Source organism: Cryptomeria japonica, chromosome 10 (genome assembly GCF_030272615.1).
Source record: "Cryptomeria japonica chromosome 10, Sugi_1.0, whole genome shotgun sequence".
Classification (NCBI taxonomy): Eukaryota; Viridiplantae; Streptophyta; class Pinopsida; order Cupressales; family Cupressaceae; genus Cryptomeria; species Cryptomeria japonica.
In genome coordinates, this window is record NC_081414.1 from 157,798,706 (window position 1) to 157,817,619 (window position 18,914).

Sequence of the window (18,914 nt, forward strand, 5' to 3'; positions counted from 1 at the left end):
TTTAATATTCACTTGCTCCATCCAAATCAATGCATGGTGAAACTAAAGTTATTTTGGCCAGGGTCTTTTTTAAGATTTTAAAATTTGTCTGTGGTGTGAACCCTCGCTAACAGCCTGTAGATTGTTCTGACACTAGGAAATTCAGCGTAGCAGTTATAATAGAGAATATAATGTTAGAATCAACTATATTTATCAGTGCTCTCGTCCTGTAGCAAACTGAAGCCCTTTTATAAACTGTTGCTGCATATATGCAGATGAAAGTACAATGTTACAGGCAACAAGCAGTGCTTCTACATCCTACTCATGCATTAGTTCCAAACCAAACAATTTCTGGTTTATAATGCCAGTTTAAGTGTCAGGAGCATGGCAGAAATCCAATAGTGTCCAACCAGTTACAACATTGGAGCCTAGAGCTTTTTACTGGCTCTTATTGACTCAACTGGATGCAATATACATCTGTTATGAAACAGGAGTAAAAATGCATTGTAAGCATTTTTCCCTGTGAAAAGGGAAAAAAATATCAGATGCACCATTCTGGCTCAAAATTGTCAACATGAAGAATATTAACAAAGCTAGTGATCATAAGATTCAATAAAACACTTCAAAAATGATGCAAGTAGATTGGCCTTGCCACAAAAAACACATCTAGCATGTACTGCTAATGTATATGGTGTGCCTTATGATGAAATCTAACAGCCATTGGCATAAAGTAGGGATATATAGAGGTAAAGAGGAAATCATCCTTTTGACAGTGGGTATTAAAGCAGAAAGAGAAGAGTGGAAAACGTGCGAAGTGTAAACATTGAGGATATTATTAAGTGCAAAATAAGATAATTATATCAGTATGCAGTAGTAGCTAATTTGGTATAATGCTACTTGAAATCACCTACTAGTACACATTTTCCTCACAGACACCTCTAAAAGTTTTCACCATGGAGATATGGAGATCATTGCAATAGCACAAATCTACTAGTGAAAGAGAAAAGGGATTTAGAAACAAAGTATTTATGTCTAAATATGTATGACTGACAGACGTGTGATAATTTCTTGATAAGAATTTCCTGTGAAGGGAAGGTCTGATAAAAGTCTTATCAGACACGAGCACATATAAATCAAGATCAGTATAAGTTTTGGCAGTCAAAATACCTTAAATCTTTAGAGAATCAGCATATGAAATACAAATCTTATTCTGCGAAATCTGAATATACACCAGGGTTTACAGTTTTAAATGAAGGGAAAGAGGATTTGAGAATTAGTGAGCATGTTGAAACATTCAAAGACTAGCAGCACATGCATAGAGTAAACTGGATCAAATTTTCCAGAAAATCGAGTCTTCGAAATTTAAAGATCAATTACATCAGAAAATGATTCTTGAACATGAAATTCCCACAAAACCATAGACATGCAGTTATATGAATCAATAATCTTAGCAGTAAAAGGAAGGCAAACAGAAATAAAAAGTGTGAAACAATGTTCTGTTCCTTTTACTGCTTCAATATTCAAGCTCTCAGAGGCTGCCCATTTAGCCTTTATTTTACTTCAATTATAAAGAAATCTTGCATTGCCTATCACTACTTCATTTTTTGAAACTCACATGCTGCTAATTCAGTCTTTTATTTACAAGGGCATTCCCATTTGAAAGCCATAGTCTCCATTGAATGTTCATTTTTCACTAATAATATTCACTCCTCTTTCATGGGTTCCTGCTTTCCCTCAATGAAGATCCTTGAGTTTGACTAGCATATCTTTTTACTGCAATGGCTACTCCGAAAATCCAAGTGTTTTCTCTTCTTCCTTTCCTCTAATCAATAGAGTGCCCAATGAAACAGTAATTTTAAAAAGACTATCACAGATGAACTTACATTAATTGAAAGAAAGCACGGTTTCATTAACAGTCTTAAATTATTTTATGCTTTGAATAATCATCCAAGCACCTTCTAAGGTTTCAATTTTTTTAGCATAGAGTGAGGTCTATGCACTCATATAACAAACTTCATAATACTGTAATATGCTTCAGTCACTCCTTAATGGTGTGCTTCCTTGGGCTGGTAGATCTTCTATACTACACAAACAATCATTGATATTCAATCATATTTATAGCCATTTTTCTTTCATTTAGCAGAATCCATGAGTAATCTGGTTTCATTTAAGAGTAGAGACCAAAAAACAAAAACCTATGTTATTGGATCTGGCAGAGAACAAGCTAGATCCGTAGTTCGGTTCAGTTTGCATAAGGATTCAATCAAGGTGCGATGCTAGGGAGGTGGGTTCGTTTGGGATGAACCTGAGGAGGATCCAAGCAGACCAAGCAGAACCTATGACAAGCCTATCAGTTTTCTGCATTTAGTTAATTTTTATTTACTTTGCTTTTCATTTTATTTTTTTCCCTCCTTTAATTTTGACCTGGTTGCCCTAAAATTAATTCCTAACCATAAAAGTGCCATCTAAGATACAATTAGTTCCAAGCAGTGGGGGTTATATTTTGATTTCCAAGCGGTATGATGTCAGGTATTCAAGTTCATATAGTCGGGTGAAAGCACATTCATATGGAATTCCTAGACTAGGCATCAAAGCTTGCCTTAGAAAGAATGTTGTACATATGCCATGAAGCAAGTGATAGCATATATTATGGAGCAAAAGTAAACCAATGAACTAGCAGGTCGTAGAGCAGATCATCTTTTAACAAAAAGAAGATCAACCGGAATGAAAACCCCCTATGCCTCCATATAATCCCAATGTTGTGGTACAGAGCCACCCATTTTTGGCCACTCCTACTGTCCCCACTAGAAATAAGAGACCAAAGCAACCTCTTTGGAAATGGCATTCCAAAATGAGACTTGAGACATTGCTAATCAACACATAGCAAGGTTGTATTTATGCAAATAGGTTGGCTTTCAATATTGTTCGCTCATGTAATGTCCCCATTTTGAAATAGGATTTAATAATAAATAATAATAGACAAAAGAATAAAAATATAATGTAATATAATCAAAATGTAATTAAGTTAATGAATGGTCAAAAGGCACAGAATGAAGAGTTGTGACTCTCTCGAACATGAGATATAAAAGGGAGAAGAGATCATTTGAAAAGGGATAAGCAAGGAGGGAAGAATTGGATGAAGCATGTGAATCAAGGAAGGATTAATGGAAGAAGAAAAGAATGGGAAGTAGATAGGAAGTGTCTCTTTCAAAGGGCAAGAATTATTAAGGATTGTACTATTTCAAAGGGTGGAAATTGTGAAAGTTTGTGTCTCTTGCCAAAGGGCAGACACGATAAAGAGATGTGACCTCTGCCTCACATGGGAAGATATAAAGGGAAGAAGGTTCATTTGAGGAAGAGATGGAAGGGAGATCAATTTGGAGAATAATATATTATTCTCAAAAGCAGCAATGAAAAGTCGTGACTTAATTGTTATGGAAGGTGGTGCCTCAATTCCTATGAAAGGTGGTGACTCTTCCACTAATAAAATATAAAGGAGAGATCATTTAAAGGAAGAGCAGGAAAAAGGATGGAATAAAATATATAAGACATTAAAAACAGATTTTGGAGCAGACCTAAATCAGGAAGAGAATCAGATTGGATATCAATAACAGACTCAGGCATACAGCAGTTCAATAATATATCTGTAATTTGGTATGGGATTCTTGTGATATGTAAAGCATAATGAATCTGGTTATGATTGCTCACAACTGGCTAATGTGTATACAGTTCAGGATTATGATATTAATATATGATTATTTATATGCATATAGAATACATGCCATAATGAAGGAAATCTTTAAATACTTTGCTTAAATATTATAATCAGCCATGATAGGGCCAATGAGGGATTGCAAGGAGGGGAAACGGCGTTGGGGTCCTCTTCTAAGTACACCACCTCATGGTAGTAGACCGGGGAGTACCATGAGGCCACGGGGGTACAAGGAATACCGCCCTTGGGCTTTAGAAGGGATGGAGGACTTCCAGGACACCCTATTGTGAATGCACCCCAACCCTCTATCATGGTGGATCAATATACTAAAGAGTCCAATCATAGGAAGTGGAATAGGATGGCATGATGAAGGGGAACGGTTATAGGACACCTCACTAGGTACACCACCTCATATGGATGGCAAGGGCCACATGAGGCCAAGAGGGATGGTATATCCACTCTTGGGCCTAGGGTGGAGGATCTCTAGGGCACCCTATCAAGTCACCTTATCCTAGCTTCCCTGTAGTTGAATTTTCCCAATAAATTAGAGATATCTTATGATTAAGTCAATGTTCCTAACCATCATAGGAAAGTTACTTGGAATTGTGATTTTAGGGCCAAAACTAAGGCATTTATAAAGGGAGACATTACAGCTCACCATATTGGTAAGAAATAGTGAGAAAATCAAAGAGATTCCAAAACAGGTTATGAGAAAGTACATGGCACCTTATCGGACAAAGAGGTTAAGCTTGTATAAGATTCATTAAAGCCCAGATCCATGGGTCAAGAAAGGGGTGTTCACTGTTTCCGATGGGTGGAAAGATGCTAAAAAAATCAACCCTAGGTCAATGTCGTAGCAGTGTCCCCTAAAGGGGCAATGTTTTTGAGAGCCATGAATTGTGAGGGTAGGTGAGGGATGACCAATTTGTTAATATACTTATCACAGCCATCAAAGAACTAGGACTTCATAATATTGTTCAAGTCATAACACCAATGCAAAGAATTATACAATTGTTGAGTTGAATTGAGGAACGCTATTCACACATCGTTTGGACCATGTAAAACTCTATCCTTGCAAGCCAAAATTGTCAAAAACTTGCATTTTTTGCTGCAAAATCCATCAAAATGTTGCTGAAGTTGTTTTTTTCTTGCAAACATTGAAAATTTCAGTGGTTTAGAGCATTTTTGAGACATGATTAAGCGCAATTGTAGCGATTTAGGGCATGGCAGCAACTTAAAGCATTTTCAGGACGCGATTGAACTAATTGTTTAGCGAACTTTTCCTACTTTCAAGTTTTTTATATTATTCACCTAGGATTGCGATTTAATATTTATGTTAATCCTCATCCCAACAATTTAAACAATTAGATCAATATTGGTTCAATATTTAAATTAATATTGATAGAGTTTGAAAACAAAAGTGACCATTAAACATGTTTAGGCTTTTGTAATTCGACATTTTTAAGGTTGACACGTCTTCCTTGAACATTACTTGATGAAATAAATTCGGTATTAGTATTTTAGAGTGGTGATAACATCTGAATCAAGATTTCTAGAGGTACAAGTGATAAAAATATTAAATGACATTTGCAATGAAAGTTTGTGAGGTTTTGAAGGCCTTAATTTGTGCTCGGTGACAACGGCTCCACCCCTCTGTTAAATTTTGTAAGGTTGGTCGTACTATTTCATGCTTCCAATATATATATTAATTTGATTACATATACTAATATGTTAATGTTAACTAATGATAAATAAAACCAAAGTTAACTTATCGCGTTTGATCAACGGTTACACCGTTCATGGTATCCGGTGGTAAAGCGATTCTCAAACAAGTCGCACTCCTTCCGATTGGGTAAGTAAATGGTGACTAGTTTATATACTATGGTGAGAGGTATGTAGGGAAGAGATGTGCCTTCCCACGTGGGAAGAGATATGTCTTCCCACGTGGGAAGACATATCTCTTCACTACGTAACCCCTCATCCACTTATATAGCATGCTTACACTGAGGAGGATGTACACACTAAAATTATTAAGTGTGGTGCATCTTCAAAACACGCTAGAGCAGATAAAATACAACTTTCAGATCATATCTCCATCTCTTCTATTTTGATCACAGAATTTTGAAAGAACTTACATGGCATCAGAGCGAAGTTAAGGAAGATGATATTAAAATTTTGTAACGATCTCATAAACTTTCACCAGGCTCTTACTAAGATCACATTCACATAATCCTAATGGCAACCGGAGTTAGGTTTGAAGATAGATTAGATGGAGCATCAAATTTTGTATCTTGGAAATTCAGGATAATGCTTGTTTTGAAAGAAAATAAAATTGACTCCCATTGTCAAAAGTGAAATTCCTGAGGCCTCTGATGATACAGAGAAAATTCAGTGGAGCAAGGACAGTGAGAAGGCCCTTAAGATAATTGTGGATTCGGTAAGAAACAACATTGTACCAATTATTTCTAAATATGAGACGGCCTTTCAGATGTTCAAAGCACTAGCTGACATTTATGAAATCAACAACACTAGCAGGGCTCTCACCCTAAAGAATCAACTACACCATATAAAGATGAATAAAGGAGAAACAGTTACATCCTATTTCTTAAGGATCACTGAGCTTAGGGATCAACTATCCACTATTGGACATCTAGTAGACAACAAAGAACTTGCTATGATGGCCCTAAATGGACTTCCTACCTCATGGGAATCATTCATTCAAGGAATCAGTGCTCATTCTAAATTTCCCAAGTTTGATAGATTGAAAACCGATTGCATTCAAGAGGAATCTCGGCTTGTTACAAGAGGAATAAAACAAAACAATGGTAATGAAGACATTCAAGTTCAAAACTCTAATTCCCACAAGGAAAGAACTTTAAGAGAAAGAGGGACAACAACTCAAATGGGAAGAGGTCTTCAAAGAAGAAGAGAGACATTTCTGAAGTACAATGTTTTAGATGTGACCAATATGGGCACTATGCAATGAAGTGTCCAAACAGGATCAAAGAACAAGCTTCAATGGCAGAAATTAAGAAAGGGAGTAATTCCGAGAAGCTAGTCTTCTACTCAGCACTCTCTAGTCAAGTCACCTCCAGTTTCAACACATGGGTGATTAACAGCGAAGCATCTCGACACATCACTGGATTTCGTGAGCACCTAGATACACTTGTGGAAAGTTCAAATGAAGAAGTGACAATTGGTGATGACTCAAATTATCCAGTTATGGGAATAGGAACCTGCAATATCAACCTAAAGTCAGGCATATCCCTACAGCTAACAGAAGTTCTATTTGTACCTGGTATAAAGAGAAACCTTGTCTCGGTTTTTGCACTTGAAGATAAGGGTTATAGATTAACCTTTATGGAAGGAAAGGTACTTGCTTGGCCAAAGAACTCCACCATCAAGAAAGCCCACACCATTGGAGTAAGACAAGGGAGCCTCTACAGACTTTGCACCACTCCACTTAGAGCCTTGATTCATGAGACTCCAGATTCGAATGAACTTTGGCACAGAAGATTAGGGCACCTTCATTTCCATGCCCTACCTAAGATAGAGAAGATGGTGATCGGCTTACCCAAGCTAAGTCAAAAATCTGAAGGAGCCTGCAAAGGGTGTGCCTTGGGAAAGAATACTAAAGGGTCTTTTAATTCTAGCAACAGTAAATCCAAAAATGTATTAGAATTAGTTCATTCTGATTTATGTAGACCCATGTTTGTACCCTCATTAGGGGGATTTTTATATTATGTAATATTTGTAGATGATTATTCTAGGAAGACCTGGATATATTTTCTGAGGTACAAAGAGTCTGAAGAAATCCTTTCTAAATTTAAGGAATTCAAAGCTCTTGCAGAAAATATGACAGGTAAGAAAATCATAACCTTAAGAACAGACAATGAGGGGGAATACACTTCTGATATGTTTAAAGATTATTGTATAAATGTTGGGATCAAGAGGGAGTTAACTGTACCTTATAACCCACAACAAAATGGGGTAGCTGAAAGAAAGAATAGGACTATAGTAGAAGCTGCTAGGGCTATGTTGTTTGACCAAAATATAGAAACCTCATTTTGGGTTGAAGCATCTAGGACAGCTATGCACATTCAAAATAGATGTCCTCATTCTCTTCTTGACAATAAAACCCCTGAAGAAGCCTTTACTAGCAACAAACCTGACATAAGTCATTTCCGGATCTTTGGGTGTCTAGTCTATATTCATGTCCCCAAAGAAAAGAGGTCAAAGTTAGAACCTTCTGGAAAGAAAGGAGTATTTGTTGGGTACAGTGAAACCTCTAAAGCCTACAGAACATACATACCTGGTCAAAGACAAATTGAACTAAGCAAAGATGTCATCTTTGAGGAAGACATAGCATTCAGGAGGTCCAAAAGCTCTAATGAATTAGAACACCAAGATCCTCCTACAAGCTTGGATGAGGATTCCACCCCTGAGATTCAGAGGGAGACCCTTGAAGATGCTGAGCATGAAGTTCAAGGCTTACCTTTAGAAGAAAATTATCCCGAAACTAGGAAGAGACCACTTTGGGCTAAAAAGATGCTTCAAGAAGCTGAAAATTATGCTGCTCCAAAGGGGACCTTCAAAGAAAGTAAGAGACCTAACCTATTTTCCAGTTATACTGCCTTGATGAGTGAGATCATTGATGCAGAACCTTCCTGTGTTGGAGATGCGCTCAAGCACCAAGTTTGGAAAGATGCTATGTAAGAAGAGTATCAGTCAATTCTGAAAAATAATGTCTGGGATATTGTGCCTAGGCCTAAAGGCAAATCTATGGTATCTTCTAAATGGCTCTTCAAAATCAAACATGCAGCAGATGGCAGCATTGAGAAGCACAAAGCAAGGTTTGTTGCTAGAGGTTTCTCACAGAAAGAAGGTATTGACTATGAAGAGACATTTGCTCTTGTTGCCAGATACACTTATGTCCAAGCAGTTTTGTCTATTGCAACATCTAAAGGATGGAAAGTCCATCAAATGGATGTTAAGACTGCTTTTCTTAATGGTAAGATAGAAGAAGAAGTTTATTTGGAGCAACCTGAAGGTTTTGTGATTCATAAGGCTGAATCACATGTATGCAGATTAAAGAAAGCTCTATATGGACTAAAACAAGCCCCCAGAGCATGGTATGAAAGAATTGATCACTATCTCTTGGAATTAGGGTTTTCCAAGAATGAAGCAGATCCAAATCTCTACTACAAGGTAATCAATGGTGAATTATTAATTCTTATTCTTTATGTTGATGATCTACTAATCACAGGAGAGGATAATTGTATATCTCAGTGTAAGAAAGAATTAGCCTCTGAGTTTGATATGAAAGATTTAGGAATTCTTCACTACTTCCTTAGACTGGAAGTTTGGCAGCAGGCAGATGGTATAATCCTTAATCAAGGAAAATACACCATTGAGACATGGACCAGCTAGGACTCGAACCTAGGACCTTCCATACGCTGCTGGAGTGCTCTACCACTGAGCTACTGGCCCCTCTTGGACCAGTCCATCGTCGTGTTGTGACCTTTTTTCACACATCGCCCCATTGCCAATGGGGAACCTCTCTTTTCCTGCTTTCTAGGGTTTTGTTAGTGTCCTGTGACCTTTTGTTGCAATTTCACCAAGCCTTGTCCAGTTCAAAGCATTTCAAGCCCTGACGATTGAAAGTTAGTTTTTGCATGTTATGTGATTCTGAAGTGTGAACAACACCAGAGTGCTTAGAAAGGCCAAAGGACAAAGATCGCAATTGATTTGGACAAATTTGGACAACTTTCTATTTTTAGAAAGTTTGCTTTTTTTGCTTTTTCCTATTTTTTAGGAAGTTTCGTTTTTGGCATTTTTAGCCCGATCCCCGGTATGGCTATTTTTAGAAAGTTTTCCCTATTTTTTAAGGATGTCTGCTTTTTTGCTTTTTCGAGATGCGAACCTAGGGTTTACACTTGCACCACTGACCAACTTCGACCGGAACTCGAAAATTCCAAGTTTTGACCTAAAAGCTAAATCCCTAGATTTTAGGCTTTTTGCTTTTTCCGGATGCAAACCTAGGGTTTGCACTTGCACCACTGACCAGCTTCGACCAGAACTCGAAAATTCCAAGTTTTGACCTAAAAAGCTAAATCCCTAGATTTTAGGCTTTTTGCTTCTTCGGGATGCAAACCTAGGGTTTACACTTGCACCACTGACCAGCTTCGACCGGAACTCAAAAATTCCAAGTTTCAACCTAAAAAGCTAAATTCCTAGATTTTAGGCTTTTTGCTGCTTCAAATGATCCACCTAGGCGTGGATTTCAAATTTCAAGTTAATCCAGTTAAATTTGATTAAGCTGTGAAATTTTGAAATTTTTCTAAAAATCCTATAAGTCTGGCTAACAAAGGTTTTTTGTGCAGGTACAAATGAGGCCATCCAGAAGTCTGCCATGTGTTCAAGAGGCCATGATGGCTAACACTCTCCAAAGTCCGCCACTGTCTTGGAGATCATGTAGGAGACACCTTCAAAGTCCGCCATGTATGTGTGTAGGGTGCATAGGGGTATAACCCAAAGTCCGCCACTGTCTTGGAGGTCATGTAGGAGACACCTTCAAAGTCCGCCATATATGTGTGTGGGGTGCATAGGGGTATAACCCAAAGTCCACCCAAGCATGCCAAGTGATGGAGGAGCTATGCCTAAAGTCCGCCCAAGGTAAGAGAGCTATGAGGAGCTATGCCCAAAGTCCGCCAAGGTTAGAGAGCCAAGGTGGAGAGCCCTCCAAAGTCCGCCCAAGGTGGAGAGTCCTCCAAAGTCCGCCAAGGTTGGGAACCTAAGGAGGAGGAGTGATGGAAGTCTGCCCAAGTTGGGGACACCACCAAAGTCCGCCCAAGTTGGGGACACCACCAAAGTCCACCCAAGGTGGGAGCCGCCACCAAAGTCCGCCCAAGATGGAGGTCATGTAGGAGCCCTCCCCCAAGTCCGCCAAAGTAAGAGAGCAAGGTAGGAGGTGCCAAGTCTAAAGTCCGCCAAGGGTAAAGAGAGCCATGAGGAGGGACCTTCAAAGTCCGCCCAATGCCTTAGCCAAAATTTCGCCTTGATGGAGAGCCATGAGGAGAGACCTCTACAGTCTGCCCCATGCTTTAGCCAAAATTTCACCATGTAGGAGCCAAGTCTAAAGTCCGTCATATGCCTAAGCCATGAAGAGGTCCCACCAAAGTCCGCCAAGGTAAGAAAGCCATGGAGGAGCCAAGTCCAAAGTCCGCCAAAGGTTATGAGGCCGTGAAGGAGCAAAGGCTAAAGTCCACCCCATGCCTTAGCCAAAATTTCGCCTTGAAGAGAGCCATGAGGAGAGGTCTCCAATGTCCGCCATACCTTGGAGAAGATGGAGATAAATTTCAAAAGTCCACCTACGCATTGAAAAGTCAAACAAAATCAGCAAGATGCTAGTAATGTCACAAAATCCACTGAGATTTCAAAATTAAATCCAAAATGAAGAAAATATCTAAGGATTATTAAAAATCCTCAAAATAAATCCAAAATGGAAAGTTTTTTTGGAAGAAAAGAATATTGAGAATATTGGAAGATTATTGAGATATTAAATCAAAATGGAAAGTTTTTTTTGAGATATTGTTTTAAAACTGGGAAACATGAAGTTAAAATTAGAAGTATGAGTTGGATGATTTTAGGGGTTTTACTTGAAGATTTAACCTTGTCTACAAATACTTCATTATCAACTTCATTATTACACCAAGAAGTTCAAAGTTACTAAGGAGAGCTTAGTAAAGTATGTCAGTCTGAAGATCATCTGGAGAAAATTCTAGATATTGCTGGAAGTTGGATAATATTTTTTGGCAAAAAGTTTACAGATTTCTGGAGAAAGGCAACTAGTACGAGGAAGAATCATCCAAACTTTTCTGAATTTTCTGAATCTTTTGGAGAAAATTCTAGCCTTACTTCTATCCAAGTCAGAGGCCTTAGACATTATGAAATTCCAGGTAGACAAAGATGCTCCTCCACAGTCGAGGATGACTTCAAAGTGGAAGAACATCAGCGACACCAACCTCGGACACATCAATCTGAGGGAGTTTAAGAAGCGAATGTTTGGTCTGGACAACCTTGTGCCTACCACCATTGCGCGAAAAATGATGAAGAGTGGTATCGTGCATGTTGTTGGCTTCCTCCCGACCATGCAGTGCAATGAACTAGTAGTTGAATGTGCCAAACACTACAACCCCATCAGTAAGGACATTGTTGCACCTGATGGAAGAGTGTTGGCGAATGTCAGCGATGAGGCCATCAAAGAGGCCTTTAGGATCCCAGAGTACCACAACACAGTGTATATGACAAAGGACGAAGCTGACAGTCTGCACCAGGACCACCTAGAGGAATATGATGCCATAGTTAACCATTCCTGGCTAGACTAGACAAGGAAGGGCGCCTCCAAACTCCAGAGAAAGAGCCTAGTGCGAGCATACTTCAAGGAGGACATTGGGGACATGATTGTCCTGCTCAATAGAATAATAGGAAATCCTCAGGGAGCTCCATTTGAACCCTAGATGTATTATTTCATTAATGAAATAATCAATGGAGTAAGGATGATAGACTGGGCTCGGATGATCAGCGACAACCTAGACAGCCAGCTGAGGAACCTGGAGACAAATAGGACTTTCTTCATGAGTTCTTACTTGTTTTATTCATTGGCCAGGACCTACAGATACAAAGGTCTCACTTGCAGAGGAGAAGTTGGGAACAAGGAGAACCAGTTTCCAGTGTACAATTGCTATCCCCAGCTCCACATGGAAGAGAAATTCCATTTTAAAAGAGTGAATGATACCTTCCTGATGCACATCACCTGGACACTTCAAGGTGGCTTGCACCAGAGGCTCTCTTAGGAGTCTATGGACTTCATCGGTCGGTTTGGGTTTTGGTACATACAATATCCAAAATTCACTTACCTCCGAATTCAGGGATTCTCCGAGCCTCCATACAAGCTTCCGGCTTACCCTACCAACCGAGTGGTGTTGCTCGAGGTTGTGAGACAATTGGAGGAGTATATAGTGATTCAAAGGGATAAGAAGAAGAAGGCAGGAACGTCCTCACTCACAATTGGTAATGGGCTGGAAACATGTCCATCATCACAAGCTGCTGCAACTGTGGAGAAGGAGTTGGCCTGGTATCCCTTCTACCAATACAAGGCAAGAAAAGATTTTGATCCATTCCATAGGATAAAGAAGATCGAAGGGACAATGTTTGAGCACAGACTGGATCTAGAAGACTACTGGGCTAATGCAGCCGATAGCTTCGAGATCAGGAAGAGATTCTAGTCAAGAATCCCTTTGAACGTGGTGAGAGCAACGGAAGTATTCAGAGTTGCCGATCAAGTAGAAGAAAGCCTAGAACTTCAGCAGCCGAGCTTTGAAAAGATGAAAAATGAACCCTTAGTCTTAATAGATTGGACAGAGGGAGAGAAATCAGATCTAGCAGACCTCATGAGGTCAGTGGTTGAGTACTCAAGGTGGTGGGTGTCTGAAAAGACAAAACAATTGAAGGCCAAAGGTGTGACTTTGACTTATGAATTAATGGGAGTAGATGATACTTTGTCCGTCGATCTTTGTACCTCCACCGGCAATGTGCGAAATCCAGAAAGTGTTGGGTCTCGAAAGAGGAAGGAGTTGGTTGGAAGCTCCACAAAGGTCACAGGGAAAAGGATTGTAGGTGAGAGAAGAGAATCCAGCGAGAGTCACTCCATCCTAAGTGCTGCTACCATTGCACCTGATCAGAGTGCAACTGGGGAACAAGAGATGAACATTTGTGTGATTAATGATGAAGAAAGAGTGCTTTCCCAGCTAGTTGAGGAAGTAGTGAAAGAGGTCTTCCAAAGTCCAAACAGAGAGCAAATTGAAACACCTACAATCTTCTTGGATGGCATACCAGCAAATCCAAGAGAGGCAGATGATGAGTTTGATCGGAACGCTGTAGAGCAATCAACCATTCCGGATTGGCTAAGAGCAAGGATAAAGGCCAAGGTTCCCAAGGAGGCCCACTCAACCGAGGAGGTCACCGCAGCATTCCTGGAGAAGGTGAATGAACCCATTGTAGCTAAACCACCCAAACCCGCCAAGAAATTTTCCCTAATTCAGAGAGACAGTGCCGGATTCAGGATAGTCCAGATAGCGGTGCCCAAAGAAGGGAAAACCAGAGACAATGTGACCGTGGATGATTACAAGGTTACCACCATAGAGCTGGGTAAGCCCACCCAGGATCAAGAGGTCCAATATTTTGATGACTCCTGCAACGTTCTAAAGGCTAGGCTAGCTCATGAAAAGGAGAACAGGAAGAAGGTTGAAGAAGAGAACCAGCAATGGAAGAAGTATGTTCTCCATCTTACCAGCCCACTCAACCGTGAAGTCCCGGCCACTCCGCCACAGCCTCTTCAGCAAGGATCAATGAAGGACTATGATGATATGAAGGTATCGTACACTCAAGAAAAGGAATGGATTTCAGACGCTTCAGTGCATGCTGACACCCTGGTGGAAATCTTAGTATCGGCACATGAGGCAACTTCTTTGTTGATTGATTGTATCCAGGATCTAGCCTCCAATTGGGAAGAGGTGGATGAAATTCAGAATGAAATACTCCCTCATCTGAAGGTTATCCGAGGCATGTCAAAGAGAAGCTTAGTGGATGCAGGCATCATATAGACAGGAGACAGGTACGACTTCGGCACGTGGTACTATACTTTGGTCACTCGGATTGAGGTTCTGAAGAAATCCGAGACCAAGTGTTTTGAGACAGAAGCAAGTGTTAGAGAGATCCTGAGCAAGGTATTCCGTGTGGCGTCAGAAATCTGGAAGAAGGAAAGCCTAAGGGAGAAGCATTTACAAGCAGAGAACCTAAGAGCTAGGATTCAGGCGAGCTTCTTCAGGGATTCAGGGATGATTGACAAAGGCGACCTTTCAAAGATTGCAAACTTCCTCTCCATCGATGACAACTTCCTCACCCAAGTAGTGGAGTGGGAAGGCATCCTTGCCACATGTACCGATGAGGTGGACCTCATCGACTTCCAGATTGGCGGTTTGCCAAGTGTCACCATGGAGGAGGTCAAGCTCATTGTGTCCAAATACGTGGAATCTCTGAAAGAAGAAAGTGGCCACTCAACTTAGCGAAATTAGCAGTTGTACCACGTGTCATTCCTTCAATTGTTTGAGCTGATAGTATTTCGGGAAACCCTAATTAGGGTTTAGGACTTTCAATCTTGGCCCTTGATCGCTGTTTGATCTTGGCCATTCATTTATTTTTGAGAAACTATATAAGGTTGCCTCCTCTCATTTGGAGTGTGAGGTTTTTGATGTATTGTTGCTTAAGGTCATTTCCAGATAATATATTGCATGTGCGCTGCTTTGTAATCTCTATTATTTGAATGATTTGCATGGTTTAAATTGCCTCAACACTTAGTTAGAATTAATCTAGATTTGCTTTCATTGTTGTTAATTTGAATGAAAGATTTGATAAGTGTCAATTGATGGTGTATCTCCGCTCATACTTTTGGTAAATGGATGATTTCCATTCTACCGTGTAAAGTTAGTCTGAGCCCATCCCCTGTGCATCCCAATATCTCGATCATAAGCACAACCCATTGAAGATTACACCGGCATTGTGTAGTTGTCCCTAGTGTGGCGAAGCAAGGTTTGGTTTCTCGAGAACACCCAGTTCAAGATGCTGGTCAAACGTAAGTCCCCCTTGAAATTTCAGCATACACTACACAAGAAGCTATTCCACCAAAGTCGCTTGTTCGCACATATAGACCTTGGAATCAGTAGTGATTTTTCAGGAGAGGATAGAATACCTTCGGGTATCCTATCCTAATGTTTGGTAGATGATAAAACAGACACCAACACGTCGGTCCGGGTGTGGCTTATTTCCAACACCAACACCCCCCCTTAAGCCACACCTCTCGTGTGCTTGGGGCTCCTAGCCTGGACCTGGCTCTAATACCATGTTGAGACATGGACCAGCTAGGACTCGAACCTAGGACCTTCCATACGCTGCTGGAGTGCTCTACCACTGAGCTACTGGCCCCTAGAGCATGGTATGAAAGAATTGATCACTATCTCTTGGAATTAGGGTTTTCCAAGAATGAAGCAGATCCAAATCTCTAATACAAGGTAATCAATGGTGAATTATTAATTCTTATTCTTTATGTTGATGATCTACTAATCACAGGAGAGGATAATTGTATTTCTCAATGTAAGAAAGAATTAGCCTCTGAGTTTGATATGAAAGATTTAGGAATTCTTCACTACTTCCTTGGATTGATGTTTGGCAGCAGGCAGATGGTATAATCCTTAATCAAGGAAAATACACCATTGATATACTCATGAGATTTGGAATGATGGATTGTAAATCCATGACCACACCTATGGAGACAAATCTACACAAACTAAGGGAAGCAGCTGCAGAATCAAAGTTTGCAGATCCTACAGTCTACAGATAGATTATTGGATCTCTGATGTATTTGGTAAACACAAGACCTGATATATGTTATGCTGTTAATGCACTAAGTCAGTTCATGTGTGAAATTAGGGAAATACATCTTGTTGTTGCAAAACATATTCTGAGATATCTTCGAGGAACTATTGGTTTTGGTCTGAAGTATAAACATGTAGACCTTGACCTACATGGATTCACTAATTCTGATTGGGCTGGAAGCGTAGTTGACAGGAAAAGCACATCAGGATGTTGCTTCAATTTAGGATCAGGAATGATCTCATGGATATGTAGAAAACAATCTTCAGTTGCTCAGAGTTCTATAGAAGCTGAATACATTGCAGCCTCCATGGGAGCAAGAGAAGCAGTATGGCTTCGGAAACTGCTTGTAGGACTGTTTGGTCAGCCCTTAAATCCTACTGTCATCTACTGTGACAATCAGAGTTGCATCAAGCTTTCAATGAATCCAGTATTTCATGACAGGTCTAAACACACTGAGATTCCTTATCACTATGTTCGAGATATGGTGGAAAGGAATGTGATCCGACTAAATTATATTGGTACAGGTGATCAGATTGCAAACATTCTTACCAAGCCTCTCTCCAAGATCAAGATTGAACACTTTAGAGATAAACTTGGTATGGTTGAAAATGTTATTTAATTTTGAGATAAGAGTCTCATTTATTCTGATATACTAATATATTTAAAGATGTTTAGTGGGTAAACTCTTTTATTTGTCATGTGTGTGACTCCATGACTGCATGGGCCTTTTGTGAACATTATTGAAGGGTGGCAACTTTTCAATAATGAACACTTGTTTCAAATTGATATTGTAAGGTGATGATTTTACAATTATCAATTTAACTATCTTGATGGATATCATGTGACTTGATATCTGTGGACATGTCATGATAGTATATATATCTCTGAGACATTATGGTAGATATCTGTTGGTTGATATCATTAAATAAACCATAATTATGATAGAGATCTGCATGGTGAATATTATGAACATAATATTCGTGGACATGCCATGAAATCATTATCAGTATGGTAGGCATCGTGTGACTTGATGCCAGTGCACATACCTTACTTGATAACTATGAGTTATGGTGAGTATCATGAGACTTGATATTCATTGTTGAACCATATCTCTGAATATCACTATGGTGTGATATCTCCTCTCTTCACAATCAATGGATGAATTGTGATGTTTTCTCTAACATGAAATGTGTCCTCCCTAGTTAAGAGGGAGTGTTAAATTTTGTAACGTTGGTCGTACTATTATATATATATATATATATATATATATATTTGATTACATATACTAATATGTTAACGTTAACTAATGATAAATAAAACCAAAGTTAACTTATCACGTTTGATCAACGGTTACACCGTTCATGGTATCGGGTGGTAAAGCGATTCTCAAACAAGTCGCACTCCTTCCGATTGGGTATGTAAATGGTGACTAGTTTATATACTGTGGTGAGAGGTACGTAGGGAAGAGATGTGTCTTCCCACGTGGGAAGACATATCTCTTTACTACGTAACCCCTCATCCACTTATATAGCATGCTTACATTGAGGAGGATGTACACACTGAAGTTAATAAGTGCGGTGCATCTTCAAAACATGCTATAGCAGATAAAATAAAACTTTCAGATCATATCTCCATCTCTTCTATTTTGATCACAAAATTTTGAAAGAACTTAACACCCTCGACTGCACCCTATACCATATATGCCATTGTAGAGGTGCAAGTGATAAAATTATAAAAAATGACATTTGCAATGAAAGTTTGTGAGGTTTTGAAGGCCTTAATTTGTGCTCGGCAATGACGGCTCCACCCCTCAACCAGACCCCATACCATATAGGTCAAGGCCGCTGCCCCTTAACCTTGTTGGGGGCTCTAGCCCCAAACCCCCGCAAGGGGCACTGCCTCTTAACCCCACAAGGGACTTTGCCTCCAAACCCCCAAGTTTTTGAAGACTATTTAAAAATTATATATTTATAATGTTCCATAAAGTAGCCAAGTTTTCATGGAGTCTTGAGTTATTAAAAATTTAAAGCCTATCGAGTTATTGTCGAGTCCGGGTTTTTCAACTGTGGTGTGGACACCTTGTGTGGTTCACTCTCTCAATCTTATGCTACAAAAGATTGGGAGCAAAATTAATTGGATGAAAGAGTTGTATGTAAAGGCTAAGGAAATCCAAATGCTCATCACCAACTACCACATGTTTTAAAATTGGAGCTATAGAAGGTTAGTGAAATAATACAAAATTTTATATTTTAGCTTCACTTTACTTGAAAATTTATTTTTTTAAATGTAGTTACTTAAGACATAGTTTGATTGTGTATTCTAACTCTTCTTTAAGATTTGTTTTCAAATAATTTTTGTTTTTTATTTTAAATAAGTTGTTGAGACTTGTTTTGCCTCTGAAGCAATCGTCTTGAGACGACTTGTGAAAATTTGTTCGGCACTTTCTAGCATGGTCATTGGCCAAACTTGGTCCATATGGAGACAAAGTACCATTGAGAGGGCAACTAATATTAAGTAGATGATCTAAGTATCTCTTTAGTTTCACCAAGCCTGTTTTGAATATGATTTGTTATACCGACATGGGCAAACCTTGCTTGGGAGAGATGTATGATGGCATCAACTCAATGATGGCAAAGATTAAAAATCATCATAAATGAGAAAGACCAAGTCCTAGAAGGAACTTTCTACAAACAAGTGCACATAATTATTGACAAAAGATGGAATACAATGA

General features: G+C 39.3%; 1 protein-coding gene across 2 annotated transcripts in view; it reads right to left on the reverse strand.

Annotated features, from left to right (window-relative positions):
• Positions 1-209: 209 nt before the first annotated feature.
• The window catches only part of LOC131057709 (uncharacterized), a 28,388-nt gene continuing 9,683 nt past the window's right edge, over positions 210-18,914 (reverse strand). For both annotated transcript variants that reach the window (XR_009109029.2, XM_057991872.2), the window contains one exon: positions 210-499. Coding sequence is in view for 1 of the 2 variants with exons in the window: in XM_057991872.2 (XP_057847855.1) it covers positions 428-499 (72 nt within the window). In the remaining variant the exon portion in view is untranslated. The remainder of the gene's footprint in view (positions 500-18,914) is intronic.